Genomic DNA, 20,625 nt, shown 5'->3' on the forward strand with positions numbered 1-20,625 from the left:
GATGTGATTAGTATTTTGCAGAGGTTGGACCTAGCAGTCGATTTGTCCATTGACTATCACAGACAATCAGTGAAATGGTGGGAATTGGGATATAAAGTGAGATAGAAAGTGCATTTGAGATGTCTTTTCCCAGGTCCTCTTCTGTGAAGGAGATAGAAAGCTGTAGCTAGAGGAAGCAAAAATTACAGAAGGAGTTACGGAAGTCTGTTTATGAGAAAGGCTTAAATATGTTTTCATCTGAAGCTAGGAACCAGTGTATTCCTTTTTCCAACACATATTTATTGAATGCCTGCCTTACACCTTAGGCATAGGATAGTGTGAAGAAGACCATCAACCTGTCTTCATAAAATTTATAGGAGAAGAGTGGAAGCCGCTATTGAAAAAGTCTGCTCAGTGTAATGGCAGAGCAAGTGCAGGGTGCCAGCAGAGTGTAAACCAGAAGAGCTAGCCTGGTCTAAAGTGGCAGAAAAGGCCCCCTCAGACACATTATTATTATTAAGTGATTATTTAAGCTGAAGGGTAGAAAGCCCGTTCCACACAAACAGAACTACAGGTGTAAAGATGGAAACGAGAGTGGCTTTTTTGAAGAACTCAAACTCATTATGTTTGGAATATAGAGAATGAAGAAGACACTATCATGAAAAGATGAGGAATAAACTTGCAGAGGCTTGTGGGCTTTCTTAAGAATCTTTATCTTTATTCCAAAAACAGTGGAAAGCCTCTAAAGAGTGAAAGAGGGGAGTGGCATCAAATTTGCGTTTGCATGTCTCTCTGGTGACAGGTGGAGATGGCTTGGGAGATGGCAAGAGCAGATAGGAGATAATTTATGAAATTGCTTTTTCACCTGAGCACAAGGGAGTGGTAGCTAGAATAGAGAGGGAACAGTGAGAATGAAGAAGAAAATGGCTGACTTTGAGAGATAAGTTGAATTGAAAGGGCCTAGTAACAGATTAAATGTGAGAAGAAGTATTAAGGGTGACTCCCAGTCTCTGGTTTGAATAAAATGGTACATGATAGTGTCACATATCTGTATGGTAAACAAAGTAGAGCAGACTGAGAAAGGAGGAGGGTAAAGATGATGCGTTAATATTAGTTATATTGGACTTAGGGGAGTGTCAAGGAAACATCTAGTTGAAGATGTCTCTGTTAAACTAGATAATCCAGCCCGGAGCTCAGAAGTCTGAAATAGAGGGATATGTATGTAGGAGTCATTTGCAGATAGTGGTAATTGATGCTTTTAGAGTAGATGAGATTTCTTAAGAAGAGAAGCAGGAGGAAGAAAAGGGTCCACAGAGAAGTCCTGAGGAACACCCCATTTGATGGCCACCTAAGCAAAGGGAAAAAGGAGAAGAGGGAGGGGAAAACAGGCTATCAGGGTCTCAGAAGATGAGAAAGGTTCCAAGAAGGCAGGGGCAATCATATCAAATGCTGCTGGGTTTGGGTAAGATAAAGACCCCTTCAGGGTGATTATCAGTGATCTTAATATGAGTAATCTAGGTAGAAGGTAGGATCAGAAATAGGAAGAAATAGTTGACAGTGACGTAAAGGCTGATAAGGTTTTGCCTGGTGCAGCTTTGTATTCTCAGCATCTGCAGCAACTGCTCTGTGAATGTTTATTGTGTAAGGTAGGAGAGAAAAGGATTCAGGAGTCCAGGTTAAGGAATATCACCCTGAATAAAAGGGAGAGCAATTTCTTCAGAGTCAAAGAGGAGATAAAAATGGTGATTGCAGCTATCTCTTTACTGTTTATCCTGTTTAGTAAATTGTGTTACTCATTTCATTTTTGTCAAACTCCTTTGAAGTAGTTAATATTTTAACCCTAATTTACCTGTGAGGAAACTGGGTTTGTCGAAGTAGAGCTACTTGCTTAGGGCAGTAGTTAGTAAAATCTATAAAAGGGCAAGTAGTATGTGTTTTAGGCTTTGTGGAACACAGGGTCTCTGTCACAACTACTCAACTCTGCTATTGTGGTGTAAAAGCAGCCAGGGACAATACAGAGTCGAATGAGCAGGTCTGTGTTCCAATAAAATTTTATTTACAAAAATAGACAGCAAGCCAGGATTTGGCTCTTGGGCCATAGTGTGCCAAATCCTGACTGAGAGGGTTGATAGTCAATCATTGCAGAGCTAGAATTTGGACCTATTTTCAGGGGAGCCAGAAAGCTCAGCCATTACTACAGTATGTTGTTTTTAGCACATCCTTTTCTTCATTTTAACCCTTTTTAGAAACAATTGATATTTACCTACACTTTCATAAAACTTTTTAATGCACTTGGTATGTAAAATGTTTGGATGATGAATAGGAACTTCTGGAATACCCTCTGATTTCTAGGAATGTTTTTGAAGTCAGAGCTAGTACAGACTGACATGATTACTGACAGTAATAACAGAATGCAGACATAAAAGAAGGTAGAAATGTTTCCAGGGCCTAAACTGCCCCTAAGATGAGCTTCTGACCCCTTTGGCCTGGGCTCATAGTAATTAATGCAGACCCATAGCAAAGAACAGACCTTTATTCCCTTTATTGCTAAGGAGCCATGTATATCAGGAGCTTATAGCCCTTTGGCGTTTATCAGTAAAGCTGTTCCTGCTACAGATTGTTCATTGTATCTAACATCTCTTCTCCACTTCTCACTAGGAAAATTAGGAGAGGTACTCACTTAAGAGGGCTTCCATTAAAGCTGAATAGGGTTTTAGGATCAATGATTAGAAAGTATCTTGGAAATGGGATTAGATTATTTATTTTGTATTCAGATGACAGGGAATCTCTCTCCAAAGTGCTGAAGAGGACACTGTTAGATGTGACTTTCTAAAACTAATAACATTTTAAAAGATCATCTCACATGATAGATATTAATAATTGTCACAAATTGTACAGAATAGGGAAGGAAGCATAAGTTAGAGAAAAAGTATCATGGCAAAGTAGTCGGTATGGAAACATGCAGGTAAAACTCAGAGTAGACAGAGCTGCCTAATCCAGGGGTTTTAATCTGAGTTGACAGCTGAACCAAGGACCTGTGACAGGAAGGTCATCATCCCTAAACATACTCCTACGAATTGAAAAGTTGGCAATTCTGCCAGCTTTTCTGGCTTGGTCTATTTCCCCCACTCAGCTTCAGTATCTTGGTGTTTAATGCAAAGTCCACAGACCAAGGGAGATTTTCCCCAGATTGCCTTATAATCTGACTTCACTGCTGCAAGCCAGAATATGGTTGAAAGATTATCAAACCTGCCTTCCTGAGGAAGAAATTTTGAAGCACTTGAGTTTTAGTTTGACAGACAGGCTGGATAAACTTGTATAGCCAACAGTAAATGCCAACATTACTCACTAGGAACCTGACAGTACTATGGTATATTCTTCAAGTTTTTTGGAAATTGGATTCTTTGTGGTTTTTTAGAGCTAAGTATATCCAGATGTATGAGGGTTTTAGGGTTAGAAATATCTAAATAGGAAATGGTTAGTCAAAACCAAAATACTAACAGCTACTATTTATTAAACAGTTGGTATGCATCAAGAACTATGCCTAGGATTTTATATGAATTCTTTCATTTTAATCCTCACACCAATATTAAGTAGTAGGCAATAATAATATAATTGTTATTTTCTTGAGATGAAAAAAAAAGAGACACATGTAATGATTAAATAACTTGCCGAGGTTGCACGCCTAAGTGAACGGTGGTTCTGGAGTTCAAGCTTAACGGTCAGCCTGGAAAGCCCACGGGCTTATTCACCGAACTGTGTAGCCTGCCTGACTTATGCTAGTATGGTTTTCAGGAAACCAAAACTTTTGGGGGGAAATATGTTTTAAGAAAAGAATGTATGTTTCAGAACTTTGTAGACTATGGGAAGACTGTGCAATTTTTGCCTAATTCTGAATGTACCCAGAGCATGGTATATTTTTCTGAGGAGACTTATTTCAATACAAAGAAACATCTTCTAGTGGTCACCAGTGCCATAAGCTAGGGTGATTTTCATTGTGTGAATTCTGTGCCCACAGTTACGGCTAGACGAGGCTCAAGAAGCAGAATGCCAGGCTTTGAGGCTACAGCTCCAGCAGGAAATGGAGCTGCTCAATGCCTACCAGAGCAAAATCAAGATGCAAACAGAGGCACAACATGAACGTGAGCTCCAGAAGCTAGAGCAGAGGGTGTCTCTGCGTAGAGCACACCTTGAGCAGAAGGTATGACTTGTCACTACAGGTCCTGCACAGCCGGGTGGGGTGAGGGGCGCTGGCCAGGGAACTGCTGAGCCCTGCTTATGTCCTGAGGGTTACTGGGTACTGTTCATTCAGTATCAGCTGTAATACTCCTAGTAGCCCTGAGAAGTAAGAATCTCCATTCTACAGGCAGAGTACTAAGGCTCGAGACAGTTAAATTATTTGCATAAACCTGATCCCCTGGCCTAAATCCCTAAATGAAGAGGGATTGGTATTACCATAAATAAATGTTTTTGGAATTGAAATATTCATCACTTTACATATTGCTCAGAAATATGAAATAGAAAGATTTCATAAAGCATCTCAAAGTTGCTAAGCACTTATTTGCTTAGCCAGTCATTTGTGCTTTCTTCTGTTAGCTCCCTGATACCAGCCTAAGTAACTGTTTTCCTAGCTCCCGCTCTAGAACTAAATTGCTAATGAGCCAAGGGGCACTTGACTCTCCATGCATGGGGAAGCAGCACAATCAAATTGTGCTGCCTGTGTATTAGATTCTCCTGAGCCATCTCCTGCTGTGACAGGACACTGACCTAGATCAGCCCTGCTGCTTGCCTTGCTGGAATGGCAGTGCTTGTGCCGGGTGGGCCCAAACATTTCATTCTTGTCAGCAAGATTTAAATATAATGGGTTAGATACAAGATGTTTATCACAGGTTCTCCCAGCCTTCCCTAGTCTGGTTACTTCTAGTCCTATGAGTTTGTGTCGTGTAAGTGCACATATACCTATGCGGATGCCTTTTGGGAGATCTTTTCCCTTAAGAAATGGTTGTTGTGCTTTTTCAGATTGAAGAGGAGCTGGCTGCCCTTCAGAAGGAACGCAGCGAGAGAATAAAGTATCTATTGGAAAGGCAAGAGCGAGAGATTGAAACTTTTGACATGGAGAGCCTCAGAATGGGATTTGGGAATTTGGTTACATTAGATTTTCCTAAGGAGGACTATAGATGAGATTAAATTTTTTTGCCATTTACAAAAAAAAAAGAAAACAGAAAAAAATTCAGACCCTGCAAAACCACATTCCCCATTTTAACGGGCGTTGCTCTCACTCTCTCTCTCTCTTACTCTTACTGACATCGTGTCGGACTAGTGCCTGTTTATTCTTACTCCATCAGGGGCCCCCTTCCTCCCCCCGTGTCAACTTTCAGTGCTGGCCAAAACCTGGCCTTCTCTTCTATTCATAGTACACGTCACAGTATCGATGTGATTCAAAATGTTTCAGTGAAAACGTTGGAGACAGTTTTAACAAAACCAATAAACCAACAACAAAAAAGTGGATGTAAATTGCTTTAAGCAATCACTCATTACCACCAATCTGCGAAAGTAAAGCAAAAAAATAATAATAAATGCCAAGGGGGAGAGAGACACAATATCCGCAGCCTTACACCTTAACTAGCTGCTGCATTATTTTATTTTATTTTATTTTTTTGGTATTTATTCATCAGGAATTAAAAAAAAAACAAAGTTTTATTAAAGATTGAAAATTTGATACATTTTACAGAAACTAATTGTGATGTACATATCAGTGGTGACATATTATTACTTTTTTGGGGATGGGGGGTGGGTGGGGTGAAGAGATCTTGTGATTTTTAAGAACCTGCTGGCAAGTTTATCTTGTCTTCAGCATATTCTGATTGTATCATAATCATTTTCTGCTGTTGCAGAGGATGTGAATACACTTAAGGAGCTCACAGAATCCCAGTAGCACAAATTGGGCTTTGGCAAATCGTGTATTTTGTGTATAGAAGGAATTTAAGGAGAGGTATTACTTATTTTCATATTGTATTTTAACTGTTTCTCTGATCAAATTTTTTTACTTCCTCCTCCTGTTCCTCCCCACCTCCCTCCTTTTCCAATTCAGTATTTGAAGTTCAACACTGTCTCTCAATCAGATCATCTTGATCTTTTTCTTTATTTCCCTTCCCCACCCTAAGTCCCATATCTTGGTCATAAATATTGCATTATTCACACTTTCAAACTGTGTATTTTCTTACAATAAAAAATGATGAAAAAAAAAAGGCTTTACTTCTTTTGCATGCACTTTAAAAAAAAACATTTTTCAGGTTCCAAGGAAGAGCATGATAACTGTCAGAGCTTTTAATTATATTTGTAAATAAAAGTGTTCATCACATCGCCTTGCTGTGTTATTGTAGCAGGAAGTTTCCCTTCTAGGTTCACCAGTTCATAATTCAGAGGGAGAGCTGTTCGCCTGAAACCATTCACCACGACCTTGGTTACTGCAAGAACCATTCAAGATTTTAAGGTAAAACTATTTTCCAAATTCTTTTACAATGCGGAAGCTAGTTGCAGTCTGAAATGGCCAACGGCACCTTTCTCCCTTAATAACAGAGATGTGTGTGCATGCACACACACATACACACACCCAAGCATCAGTTGTGCACAAGAGCATGTATCAGTGAGAAGCTGGGCACCACTGAAGAAGAGCTGGCTACATACGAGACATTATTACCAGATATTTAAAATGGCACAACTGTAATAATAGATACCCATCCCCCTCATATTCTGCTTTTATTAGGATAATTTTCATGCTGAGCAATGCAATCGTGAAATATATAGGATTTGGTTTTGTGGTCTAGATGATCTTAGTAAGGTCTCACATTCTTAGGGTTATAAGTCCTGGACATTGAAAACTGTTCCCCACAATGATGATTCAGAGACCATTTTTGTATCTCTAAGCTATTCTGCCATCACAGACAAATGTGACCGGTCATGCTCACTGTGACAGACAAAGCAAAGGTATACTAAAAAAAATTATAAAATACCTGTCCCCATGGGTGAAGCACAACTATAAAGCCTTTAATAATTATCACCCAGTTTCCTAAGTAGCTTAGGAAGTTTCTATATCAGGTACATCTGAAATTAATATTGGCTAAGACTGGAAATTAAGAGTCATAATTATCTAAGAAAAACATATTGCATTTTACATGCTTGTGTTTACCATGTAATGGAACAGTAAGCATTTTACAGATGAGGAAATAAGCCCAGACCAACGTAAGTGGTAGCAGGAGATTAAGATCTGTGTGATTTCAGATAGCAGACCACACTGCTACTCAGAACCATCAGTAAAGCAGAGAAACTTGTGTAGTTTATTTCATCCATTTTTCCCTATAGCAAAAAAAATGTCTAGCTAGTTTGTGAAAAGGCTTTATGTCTGTGAGAGTATGTCTCTGCTAATCTGTAATTTCCTCTCTACAAGCTGTCAGTGCCGTATTCGATGGTAGAGTTAACAGAAAGAAGAGATGTGGGTCCCCACTCATAACATCTGGTACAGACTGAGTCTTCCTACTTCTAGTACCTGCATGAAGAGGCAGAAAGAATAGACAGGGGCCAGAATTGCAGCAAGAAAACAGGTATGAAAGAGGATTTGGGACCATATAAGTATATACTGGTTGAAAAGAGTGTCATACAGACCTTTGATTTATAACCAGTCGATGAGTATTTACTACCATACATACATACCACTGGCCATGACAGATGCTTAATCAGTGTATCTCAAAGAATAAAGGTCTTTGTTCTAATGCAACATTATGGGTAGGAGGAAAATGAGAAGACAATAATTAAATAAATGATATTAAATGGGTACTAATTGCTACTGAGAAAGAAGAGGAGAGCGCAGGATCAGAGGGCCAGGGTCATGCACTCATTCATTCAAGAAATAGCATCTGCCACGTGCCTGGGGAGGAAGCCTTAAATAAGACGGGTAGAATGACTGCTTTGCAGAGCTCAAAGTATAAACCATCACGGAAACAAGAGACCGGGTTAATCAAAGGTAGAGTAAAGCAATGCAAATGCTGGGTACCACTGGTCTTTAAAGGGACTGAAGCAATCATGAGGACTGCATTTGTCCCTTTGGAGAAAATCTGGACTAGGCAGAGATTTCTTAGAAAAAGTAGGCCGCCCTGAGAGGGAAAAAAAAATTGAGTTCTGTTAACATTTTAAATTTTATTATTAAAAAGCCATCATCTAGTCAAAAGACAAGCTACAGGCTGACCAAGGAGATATTTGGATAGGAACTATCAGAAAATAATAGCCAGTGATGTTATGTTGGGTACCACTGAGTAGAAGAATTTATTTCCTTAAGTCAGAAAGTGAAAAATTGTTCCTCGGTGGTTTCACTCATTTACAGAGCATCTATTTTTATTACCAAAAAACAAACTGACAAAACACAACAAAAGTAATTCATAGATTGAAAAATACTGGTTTTTGGAGGAGATGGGGGAGGGGAGGCTTAAGGGAGAGCTTTGGTGATGAGTAGGTGAAGTGTGTGCCTGTGTGGCAGGTGAAGTTGTACTCCCAGCATTACAGTTGTGACTGGCAAATCAGTATCATTTAAAACATATTGAAGTTACTGCCACCCATAATCATTTGCTTATGTATCTACTGAAAAAGTATTCCTGGGCAACTGGAAACATGTCCCTATAAGAACTCCATGTTTCCCTTTCTGCTTTTGGTATACTAATATGTGATGCCATAGGATTATATATTTAAAAATACATTTTTATTGTTTCAGTTTCACATAGCAGTGTAAATTGTTCACACTGACCATAACGAGAAACTAGAGAAAATGAAAAAGCAACTGTCTGAGGACACCAAAAATAAAAGCAAGTGGATTATGGAGAAACAATCCAGACAGGAATTAAAGTAATATAAAACTACTTTCAGATAAGAAAAAACTAAAAGACTATATTGCCAGCAGACTAACTCAACAAGAAATCCTAGAAGTCCCTCATGCTGAATGGAAATGATACTAGAAGGAACCTAAATTCCTGATAATGGAGGAAAAGCAAAAACATAAATATCTAGATATATAAAAAATATTTTCCCTTACATTCTACATAAATAATTATATATACACTATATACAAAGCAAATTTATAGTATGTGGGGGTTTCAATGTTTGTATATGGAATCCAGAAGACAAGTATCACAAGGGTTCGTGGTAAGGACGCTTGTATTTACGATGCTTACACATTTTTACATCAAGAGATAAAATCTTTAAGCAGACCATGAAAATTTGTTATGTATATTGTAACCCCTACAACAACCAAAATAAACAAAGGGAAAAAAAAAAAAACAAGAAAAGCCAAGTTAGTAACAGACCAAAAATCCAACAGATAAAAATTCAGATAATCCCTTCCTCAAAAAGCAGGAACAAAGCTATTAAAATAAAGAGGGACAAACAGAAAATATTAAATGTAGATATAAGTCCCACCATATCAGTAACTACATTAACTATTAAAGGTCTCTAAATAGTCCAGTTAAAAGGAAGAAATTGATAGTGGATTTTTACCAAAGTGTTACATGCTGCCTCTAGAGAAACAATATAAAGACATATCAGTTGAAAGTACATGCATGAGGGATGTGGAGAACGCGCCATGCAAACAGCAGAGCATGAGGAGGGACTGGAGCAGTTATGAAAGCAACTAAAATGACCTCCACACAAAGAACATCATCAAAGAGAAAAATGCATTCATAATAAGAAAAGGAATATATCAAAAAGATAGAACCTTAATACATGTACCTAAACTATCTCAAAATACACTAGTAAAAAGTGATAGAGTTAAAGGAGAAATAGATTTAATGGACACAGAAAGCAAACCTGAGAATAAACATTCTTTTAGGGGGGTATTGTGGGGTGGTAACATGTCGGAGGAGATGTGACCCATTCCCCTAAACCATGTAGTGTTGTAAGCCAATGTTACCTCAATAAAAATATTTTTAAAATTATACACGTTCTTTTCTGATGAACATGATGTAGTCACCAAGCTAGTCCCTATGCTGAGCCATAAAACAAGATTTAGTGACGTTTTTTAACTGTTAAGCATGCACATACCAAACAAAATAATTTTTAAAAATCAATTACAATAAAATATCTAGGAGTAAAATATATAGAAACTAAGCAACACACTTCAAAATAAGATAGAAATCAAAATAAACTCACATGAAAAAATAATTTTGTAAGATATGGATAAAGTTGTCCTTCTAAACAAGCCTTAAATGTTTTCAGTATTAGAATCAATAGTCAGCTGAACTAAGGATAGCAGGGAGCAATTATAAAAAGAAGGAAATGTTTGGAAATGATGGCATTGTTTACCTTGATTGTGGAGCTGGTTTTGTAATGTATAAATATGTAAAACTAATTGAATGATATGCTAAAATATGTGCATCATAGTACATTTCAATTATACTTCAGTAAGTTTGCAAAAAATACTCTCCTTGTTAACAGATTCAGTGGGGAGTTTGTAATGGTAGAATCCTAGAGATGGCCCTAAAAGTTCCAGAAATATATACCTTATGACTACTGGAAACTTTTGAGTTTTCTCAGGAATAAGTACAATTACATCAAACATTGGATAAAATGATTAAGAAATAAAAAGATGGAGTTTTCTGGAGATCCATATTCTGACAGGCATTGTCTTCTGAAGTGAATGGACTGAGGGAATGCTCTGAAAACTCAGTTGTATGAATTTCTGTAAAAGTATGCACTTAGGCAAATAAAGAAACTTTACCAGTATGGTTGTGTCCATGCTTCCTAACTTAAGAACCCCTCAACAAATATTCACTCAGAGATAGTAGTAAGCACTAGACATATGTCAGATGCTGGCAAAATTGAGCAAGGCATTTGTTGCCCCCGTGAAGGGTTCCATCTAATAGAAGAGATAAGCATCGAATTTTTTAAAGTTACACAAACAAGCATATTTTAAAGTTACAATTGTAATGTTACAATAAGAGAATCTAGTCTAGTCAGGAAAGGATTCCCTGAAGGTCAATAAAGGGATACTTTAAGGATAAATGGAATGTTGTCAGACAAAGTGGCAAGTAGAAGATTCCAGACAGCATTTGGAAAGGACTATGTCTGGAAGTAGCCCAGCATGTTCCAGAAACTGGGAGATAGCCAGCAGCTTTGAAGATTAATGAGATGACATCTGGCAAGAAGGCAGAAGCAAATGGGGGGGTCAGATCATATAGGTCATGTTTGCTACATCCCACAGCAACCCCAGAGGTTTTAAGTAGACGCCAAATAAGTTAAATTTTGCTCCTGACCCAAAAGAGGATATAACCTACTGACATGTTTAAGCATTAGAGGGATAGTAACCCCATGCTTCTGAGATCTGATCTCGTCTGTTAACCAGCATTTAATCTTATGCTTCCAGAGTAGTTGCCATGTTTGTTTGACGTATGTTCTGCCATGAGATCAGAGTAATGAGCAGTTCTAAGGTTCCAGGGCTATTAGAAATACTGTGTTCCCGCAGGGCTCCTGAAGCTGCAGTGTGTTAAGTAGAGTCTTGTTTCTTCACCCTAAACACTGAGAGGCACACTTGTAGAAGTGGAGCCAGGAACAGCCTGGGAGGAAGCAGGCTTCTGTAGACACTGTTCCTTTATAATGAGGTCATGTTAATCATTTACCCATATTAATTCACCTGATCAATTTTGTTCTTTGTTGTGAGGTAAATAAAACAGATTGGTAATTTAGCCACACATACACTTTACCACACAAGGGGTCTAGGCCTCAAAAGGAATTAGTGTGCAAGTGAGCACGGTGATTATGAACTGGGCTCTGAGTCCAGGGAGCTGGGTTAGGAACAGGACTGTCCACTTTATACCTGGGTGCCTTTGAGCAGGTTTGTGTTGACTTCCAATTTAATAGGTGAAACATGGTGTCCCCATGTATCTAAAATTATAGATGTATCTTTTCTTATTGTTGACCTTTTTTTCTGATTCGTTAAGATTTTATGCTTGCTTTAGGCAAGGAAATTTATAATTCTTCATTAATCTTCAAACTGTGACTTAAAATAGTGGCTAACAAGGTAAAAATCCCAAGGACAACAAATTTATAGAAAGAGTAAATTATTTTGGTCCTCCCTGGTGGCACAAGAGGTTAAAACACAGCGCTACGAAGTATGAATTCGATCACTGGCCAGGGACATTAACCACATGGCACAGCAGATCTCTCCTGTCTCACCCATGGCTCCCCTCAGCAGTGTACTTCATCAACCTGCCTATTCTGCTCCCCCCTGTCTCTCACCACCTCTGCACCTCTGGCCTGCCCCAGTTCTGTATGCACAAACAAAAAAAATAATAAATTATTTCAAATACATAACAAATTGTCAGTATGTTTAAAGTCTGAGAATACTTATAAGGATAAGGAAAAAGGCACTTTTTTTCATTTTTGTAAAGAGAAAATTTCATATCATTGACAAGAGTATAATCAAAGTAAACTTTTTGGGAAGTTGATCTGTCAGTATCAGAATAGAAAATGCATTGCCCAATAAAAAATGATAACACTAAATATTGTATTTAATATATATATATATAATAAATAAAACCAGGAATTCAGAAAAATAACTTGTTTAAAAAAAATTGAGAATATATGTACCCATGACCTGATTTCAATGCTAGGAATTTAGCCTTTTAAATTACTGGCAAAAGCATTTTATACATAAGGAAAAAAGTTTGCTGAAGCAGTTTAATAACAGCAAATAACCAGAAGTAATCTAATCACAGTAGGAAACTAGACATGTTATTTATGGGACATCCATAAAATTGGGCATTTGTTCAAAATAACTTGATTTGTGGTGAGCTTTTAACTGCAGATTTATTGCATGTAGATACATCAGCTGGGAAAAGAGTAGATGACATATACCAGTGTGTATAACAAGACTGTAATTTTTAAAGAATAAATATAAGAATATATGCTGATTTGGGTGTTTACATTTTCTCCCGATCTCAAGAAAACTGACACTTGCTGCTGAAGAGCCAGGAAGGTGAAAGGCATTTTTCTCCTATTCAGGTAAATGTGTTAACCAAGCATGTGCATTACTTTTCACATTATTTTTAAGGCTAAAGAGTAAATGTTCCCTTATAACATTCATTCTATAAAGTATTAGTTTTAAGTGAATTTTAAAGTTTAATAAAAAAAATGTACTCTCTACCTTACCTAGAGATGACACGTAGCAACATGTCAGAGAAGAAAGTATTGTGGCGACGAAAGGTGGGGAAGAGTCTACCCTGCTTAGCCGCAGGCCTAATTCAGAATTTCGTCTCCACCACAGACCAGGTGAGTGACTCTGAAACTTCAGAAGCCTACACTCCTTCCTTCTGCTACATCAGCATGAGTGACCCCCCACTTTTTATACTGATTCACAGGCACAGAACAAAGAAAGGCAGGGAGGCCTGAGCTACTTCTTGGCTGTTGTTCTGGTGTTTCTGCACAGCTATCCCATGTGCGAGGTGTTCAACCAGCTCTATTCTCAGGGGAAAGAAGGCCACTTACACAACAGCAAGAGCTTCCGGGCAAGCTCTGAATGGTTGCCCGTGCTGTGGTTTAATGACATATTTATAAGCATGGACTTTCCGTGGAGCTCCTGATTCAAGTTCCTGTCAGAGAAATGGGCTTCTCACCCTGAGCGTTCATCTTTTGACATCCCCCATGATGAAACCCCATGCCCCAAAGAGGAAAATATCTAGCAGCTGGTTTCATCCATACAGTTTTATTTTTGTTCAACTACAAGCAAATAGCAGAATTAACACAACATTGAGCAACCCGAGGCCAGCTTTTCTCAGACCATGAACAGTGATCAGTTTCACAGGCACAGACGTAGGGACTTCTAATAAACCTGTCACCCAGCCCTGCAGCTCAGCTAGACGATGTCAAAGCCACTCTCCTCATTGCTTTTTTTCAGTAGTGCTCCTTGAAGAAGCCACAGTGGGATGCTGACACCCAGTCACCAGCCTGAGATGTTGCGTGCTGGTGGTTAGCAGACATGGCAGCTGCTAGTTGTCTTCAGGAGAGAGGGGGCCATGAAAACACGTCTGTGTCATGCCAGGTAAACACATCTGTGTTGTCACACACCATCCTGGACTTGGGCTCACGAAGGCAGAGGGGCAAGGAATCTTTATTTTTGTTAATTCTCCTTTAGAGAATTATTTGATGTGTTGCTCCATTACTCTAGAGCTGCTGAATTTTCTCTTCTTTACCTGTGGGTTGCTATGTTTACACTAATAATTTGTTAACCCCATCACAGTTCCAAAATATTCCCCAGCATAGAGTTTAAGTTTGATCAAAACATAAATCTGGTGAATGACCCTCTAGAATTAAAGTAAGCAAAAGGTGGTCACTCTCAAACACTATCTCATTGCTCAGATCCACCTATTAGACAGAAAGGAAGCAGGGAAGAGAAATCTACGTGCATCACTGAACTTGAATATGGGGGCTTCAGGGGCTGTCTCCATCTCCTGGCATCCCCCTACTTCCCAGACAGCTGCTCATAGAGTCTGGGGACATAGTCATCCCACTCAGCTTGGTAACATGTGCCAGCTATTGGGGGACCCAGCTGGTACTTCTTGCGGAAAGCAGCCACCTTAAAATTGCCACGATGGTCTCCGGATCTATTGCTGAGAATTGGCTCGTCACACTTCAGCGGCCCATCCTGGGCGTAAACCAGCCAAACATACCTGTGAAGGCCTGAAGGGAGAAACAAGAGAGAAGATGTACACACAGCCAGGCACTGAAATGGACACATTACCCATTTTCATAGATGATGAACTTGAAGGGACCCAGACCACCCCCCTTTACAAGAGGGACCCTGGGGATGGCCAAGAAAGGAAAAATGAGTCAGTTCCCCCATGTCTGGAAACCATCCATTGGTTTCAAGTCCACCCCTGCAGCGGGCATCTACAGAGCCAGAGGGTGACCCTTGCACACCCTCCCACAGATCGCTGCTTCCACTTCAGAATGTCAGTCCAGCTGCACCAGGACCCTGTTGCCATGCATTTTCCACCACTCCTGTCAGAATCCAATCTCCTTCTTTCACAGTAAAATTATTACCTAAAAGTCTAACATTTTAATTTTAATCTCCTTGCAGAACCTACCCTGGCACCTGCAACAAAGGTGATAAAAATATATGAAAAATAGGGCCCTCCCTGGTGGCACAACAGGTTAAAGCACAGTGCTAAGAAGCTATAGCAGCCAGTGCAGCAGGAGTTCGATCCCCGGCCAGGAGGGTGGTGACCCACATGGTGTGGCAGACCTCTCCTGTCCTGCCCATTGCTCCCCTCAGCAGTGTACTTAAGTATATCTATTGTTCTGCTCCCCAGTCTGTCTCTGGTGAGTCCTCTCACTTCCCCACCCCACACCTCTCGCCTGTACCCCAGTTCTGTAAGCATAAATAAATAAATCTTTAAAAATACATATATAGGAGAAATAGGTAGAGACAAAGCAAATCACTGACTAGGTGCTCATCATACTACAATCAAGCCTAATAAGCTAAAGGAGAACCGTATTTTCTTACCTCCAAATCTCCCTTCCCTAAGAAGCCCATCTTAAAAAAATGATTCGGGCCCTCCCTGGTGGCACAGTGGGTTAAAGCACAGCACTAAGAAGCTAAAGCCGCTTCCACATGAGTTCGATCCCCGCCTGCCCCGTAGGTGACCACATGATGTGGCAAACCTCTCCTGGCCCGCCCGCTGCTCCCCTCAGCAGTGTACTTCGTAGATCTGCCTTTTCTGCTCTCTACTCTGTCTCTGGTAAAGACTCTCGCCGCCCCTGAGCCTCTGGCCTGTACCCCAGTTCTGTAAGCACAAATAAATCTTAAAAAAAAAAAAATGATTCAAACTCACTCTAACCAACTAAGTAGCAAAGAATATTTTCAAACCAGTCAGCAAGTACCCTCTTCGTTTCAGTTTTTTGCAAGCTCCAGTTAAGCACCTGACACAAAAAAAGTGCCATGAACTTTTTTTAAAGCTATTTTGTAGCCATATTTTGTTTTTTGTACACATATATTTATTGTGGCATTATTCATAGTAGCCAAGAGGTAAAGCGAGGGATAGAAAAACAAAATGATATACCACTGGAATATCATTCAGCCTTTAAAGAAAAAGGAAATCTTGTAAAAGGCAACAATAATGATGTCTACATGGATCTCACATGTCTCTATTGAAACTTTCATAAATGGCTGGCCTGAATATAAATATTTTTAATAACTGTGAAGAACTCTTGGGTAATTTATATGACTTAACAATGCTAGGTATTATCAAAGAGAAATGGAAATTCATGGCCACAAAACGATAAGAATGAACATAACAGCTCTATTTATGATACTCAAACACTGGGGCAACCCTCATGTCCAAGAGAAAGCCCCCCCGCCACTGCCCCACATACACTGTGATGGAGCCTCAAAATGGAGGAATTAAAAAGGAATTATAAAGGAATGAACTGCTGGTACAAACAGCATCTTCAGTGAAAGAGAAAAGTCACCCCACACAACTATATACTATATGGTGCCATGTAGAGAAAGACAAGAAAAGCAAGCGCAATCTCTGGAAAAAGAAGTCAGAAACGGTTAGCACAAAGATCACATGAGAACCTCATCAGAGATGGAAACTTTCTACATCTTACTTCCACTGGTGCATACAAGGGAATCAGTCAACAGTCGCCAACTGAACCCTTATATGTTGTTTACACCTTATTAAAAAAATAAAAGGAACAATGAAAAGAAGAAAAAGTAAAACAAAAAGCAAAGGGAGAAAAAGTGAGTCACAGAAGCTTTTTTTGTTAATGAGAACATGCAGCTCCTACCTGAGAGAAACGCGTTATTCTCATGTGCATACTTCCCATAATTAAACTCCCTAATTTTAGAGGACTGCCCCACAGTACTCAGTAGGTCCCTGGGAAATATAAATGCATCAGAGGCCTTGATGTCAGCTGAGGCTTCTGTGCCTGCAGATAAAACTTGAGCCCATAGCCAACTGTCCTTTCAGGGAATGTCTTGTCCCTTTTCAGAACGACTCATAGCTGGACAATGTCTACAAAAGGTGCCATCCTGCCATGCTTCATTCACATTATGTCTGTGTTCCAGCACCCCAGTACCCCCATTTGCTTACACAGCACTTAGCCAACTTGGAGCATTTCAGTGGAATAGTCTGTCTCTTTATAATAGCACAATACCATAATACAATGTGTGTGCATCTGTCTTTAAATAGTTCCTGAAGTCTTCCAAATCTTTTCAAGATACTAGACACTAGATTTTTGAGAAATTAGCTGGAACTATAAATTTTTAGTTTGGAATAATTCATTTGGAAAGTGTTACCATTTATGAGATCCTACACAGGAACTAGAAACTCAAAGATGACACATGGCAAAGGATGACCGTAAAACCTGTTCGGCCACAGGCAGCTCCCCTAGGAAGCTGTTCTCAAACATTCTGCAACGTTGCCTCCTTGGTATCTTCTTACCACCTTTCTGCTCACAAAAACCAGGAGGCTGACGGGCAATACTAATAGGGTCCATCTCACCAGAACCCAAGTTACTGGCATCTGAATGGCAGGAAACTGGCTTAGAGGTGAACTGAGTTGTCTGAACTCTGAGCTTGGGTAAGGACACTCCTTAGTACAAAATAAAGCTCTAGGAAGAAGGCTAAAATGTGCAGTGCTTTAGACCAATCTTAAATATGCACCCAGACTCCCATTCCACCCTCCCCAATAGCAGCCCCTACTGACCTGTGCCCCTGGGAGGCCCGGAGCCCACATAGTCAGAGAGGACTGTGCCACTGCTGATATCATTGCCCTTCATGTTGACCACCAGGAAATGGTGCCATTCCCTGCATGGAGAAACAGGTACCATCAGTACCACAGCAAAACAATAACCCCCAGCACAGCGAGAAAATATGCACGGAATACACGCTCCATTCCAGGACACAGTGATGGACAAGATAAGAAGTCCAGCCTTCGTGGTCAGCACAAACAAACCCTATGTATGTGCAGAAGAGAAAACCCAGCCCCTCTCTCCTCTGAGAGTCTGTAGGAAGGGATTAGCAAGCCTTGTCTGGAAAGGGCCAGCGAGTGAATGTTCTAGGTTTTCCAGGTCATATGGTCTCAAATACTCAACTTTGCTGCCATAGCATGAAAACAGCCATAGATATGACAGCATCATCATGGCTCGGTTCCAATAAAACTTCATTTTTATGGACACTAAAATATGAATTTCATGTAATTTTTACATGTTACAAATTATTTTGTAAATTTCCACCAATCACTTAAAAATGGAAAAATTATTCTTAGCTCTTGGGAGTAATGGACCTAGGGGGACCTGGCTCGCATGCTACCCCAGGCGCCTGGTCCAGGCTACAGGGGCCCCAAGTGCACACTCCGGCTTCAGGTGGGTGTGAACACTCTGAACCAGGCCTACCTCTAGCACTCATGTCCAGTTAGGGGCTTACAAGAGGCATCAGGTCAGATTTGGATGACCCGCTCTTCCCCATCTCCCCTCAACTGACCTGTATTTAGGGTCCTTCCTGCTAGGAGCATCCGGGTCTGTCATGGCCAAGGTGTAGAGTTTACCTGGATCAGCGCCATCCCAAGCAATGCTGGTGGGCCGGTTCTTAACCTGGAGAAAGAAACCAATTTGAAGTTAAAATGTCAAAAATATTGAGAAAACCAATTGTCTTTGCTTAGATCTCAGATTCCTCCAAGGTAAAACTAGAGTAGGTTATTAACAAAGTTGTATTATTAATAAAGCATATGGACTTAACTAGGAGCCCGAAACTGATATTTCATGTTTAATATACTTGACTTAGTTTAGTCCTCACAACATCACAGGGATAGTATCCTAGCTAGTTATTAACAAAAGAAGTTGTAGTTCAGGATTTCAAGGCTGATGCTACCTCGTCTCAACTTTAAGCTTACATTGTCTCGAAAGACCAGATCTCTAGATTTGGTGACCAAAAAATTACCTGGAACCTGCTACAGTGAAATCTGAATTAAACCGACATTTAAAACTGTACAGAAAATGAGAAAGTCAAGGGGTCAGTGAATCCCAGGAAAAGATTGGAAGACAGGCACCTGATATTTAAACATGCAAACAATAAATATCACAGCAATTTATTCACACCGTTGCTTCAACGCCAATTTGCAATGGCGCCGAACCCAGTGTCTTCACTCTATGCACCTCGGAGCCATGCACGGCTGAGCCATGGACATCAGGACAAACGGTAAACCAAAGCCGTTGCCCACGCGCATTGTGCTGCAGAACGCCCTCACCTTTGCCGGCTTCACGCTCTAGACCTCCAAGACAAAGGAGGAAATTCTGGACACCGCGGATCACCAGTTACATAATTCATCATATGCCCTGGGCAGAGCTTTCAACCCCCAAAGTGAGGCCTAAAATCCTAGGGGAGGGAGTGAGGCTCTGAGGGCGTCAGAGTGGCCATGGCCTGCTCCTTCCCGGGCTTGACCCTCTCCTGGGCCCGTCCCGGCAGTGTACAGTGTACGGGCCCAGTCCCGGGTCTACGCCTTGAGGGCCCGGGAAAGAGGATCCATTCCGCTAGCAGACCGAGCCCCGCCTCCACGCACCGGTCCGGACACGGCCGGCTGGCGCCGAGGGGCGGCAAGGCACGACCCCTTTCCCGCGGCGGTGGGGCAAAGCGGGCTAGAATGGCGGCCGCGCCGGCCTGCAGCTCTCCCAACCCCGCGCAGATGTCCCCCGCCAGCCTCGGGTACCTGGGTGGGCGTCAGCACGACGCCCAGCTCACTGATCTCCACTCCGGCGTATTTGACCTGCAGCGAGTGCTGCGGCCGCTCGTCCACCTCCTGCAGGCACAAGGGCCCGGTCCACTTGCTGAGATCCGCCGGCATCGCGGGACTGAGCAGGGCTGGCAGGCGAGCGAGCAGCTGAGAGACCAGGCGCAGACCAGCGGGTCTTGTAACAGTTCGAGCAGACCAGCGGGTCTTATAACAGTTCGAGCGCACTGGCACGGCGGTCCGGGAAGCGCACGCGCCCAGGCCCCCCACCACGCGCCCCGCCCCGCCCCGCCCCCAATCCCTGGCAGGGCCGGGCTCCCCTCTGCTCTCTGATTGGCCAAACACAGTAGGGCCTGGCGCCGTGCACGCCAGAGTCAAAGCATTCAGTTTTGGGGTTTTGTTTTGGTTTTTGCACTGGCCACCCCTGGTTGTTCAGTCACTGGGAACTGGCACGATGTGCTGGGCCATAGTTTCAAGAAATGCAGTTGAGCCGCCATTAATTTGTTTTCCTTTGTGCATGATTCTTTGTCCCACTTTTAAATTCAGATCTGGTAAGGCCTTGCCCGCATTACACTTCATAAAGTAAGCCGCTGCCAGCATTTCCTCATATTTTTGTGCATGCTTTTTGGTAACTGCCAATTAGAAGGCCTGAATGAACTTTTGAACATTTTTTTCATCTGACAAATATATGTGCACATCTGTGTGGCCCCTATCCCCCTACTTGGTCCTCACAAGATGTCTGGGAAATGACATTTTTTAAAGCATAGTTATTCCTACTTTGCTGATAAATGGGTTGCCTCTAGCAAAACGGCTCTCACTGTGGTCTCTAAATGCTTTTTTTTTTCTTTCAAAATAGAATTCACAGAGTTTAATAGCTCTT

General features: G+C 41.0%; 2 protein-coding genes across 2 annotated transcripts in view; one reads left to right on the forward strand and one right to left on the reverse strand.

Moving 5' to 3' along the window:
• The window catches only part of TAOK3 (TAO kinase 3), a 152,534-nt gene extending 147,351 nt beyond the window's left edge, over positions 1-5,183 (forward strand). The window contains exons 20-21 of the mRNA XM_004690998.2: positions 3,998-4,180; positions 4,999-5,183. Coding sequence (XP_004691055.1) covers positions 3,998-4,180; positions 4,999-5,160 — 345 coding nt within the window. The 3' untranslated portion in view covers positions 5,161-5,183. The remainder of the gene's footprint in view (positions 1-3,997; positions 4,181-4,998) is intronic.
• An 8,518-nt stretch (positions 5,184-13,701) lies between these two features.
• PEBP1 (phosphatidylethanolamine binding protein 1) lies at positions 13,702-20,019 on the reverse strand. The gene is made up of 4 exons (XM_004691000.2): positions 19,725-20,019; positions 18,503-18,612; positions 17,727-17,827; positions 13,702-14,694 (listed from the first exon to the last, which is right to left on the reverse strand). The coding sequence occupies exons 1-4, from the start codon at positions 19,857-19,859 to the stop codon at positions 14,477-14,479; spliced, it is 564 nt and encodes a 187-aa protein (XP_004691057.1). The 5' UTR covers positions 19,860-20,019; the 3' UTR covers positions 13,702-14,476.
• Positions 20,020-20,625: the final 606 nt, after the last annotated feature.

Source organism: Condylura cristata, unplaced genomic scaffold (genome assembly GCF_000260355.1).
Source record: "Condylura cristata isolate star-nosed mole 26May11 unplaced genomic scaffold, ConCri1.0 scaffold00029, whole genome shotgun sequence".
Taxonomy (NCBI): domain Eukaryota; kingdom Metazoa; phylum Chordata; class Mammalia; order Eulipotyphla; family Talpidae; genus Condylura; species Condylura cristata.

What these genes read in the sequence shown, in the direction of transcription:
- PEBP1 (XM_004691000.2), bottom strand. Translation starts at nt 19,859, where the DNA reads ATGCCGGCGGATCTCAGCAAGTGGACCGGGCCCTTGTGCCTGCAGGAG. An exon ending in TCGTGCTGACGCCCACCCAG is followed by an intron (nt 18,613 to 19,724) that starts GTACCCGAGGCT and finishes TTCTTTCTCCAG; the next exon opens with GTTAAGAACCGGCCCACCAG. An exon ending in AGGAAGGACCCTAAATACAG is followed by an intron (nt 17,828 to 18,502) that starts GTCAGTTGAGGG and finishes TTCTCCATGCAG; the next exon opens with GGAATGGCACCATTTCCTGG.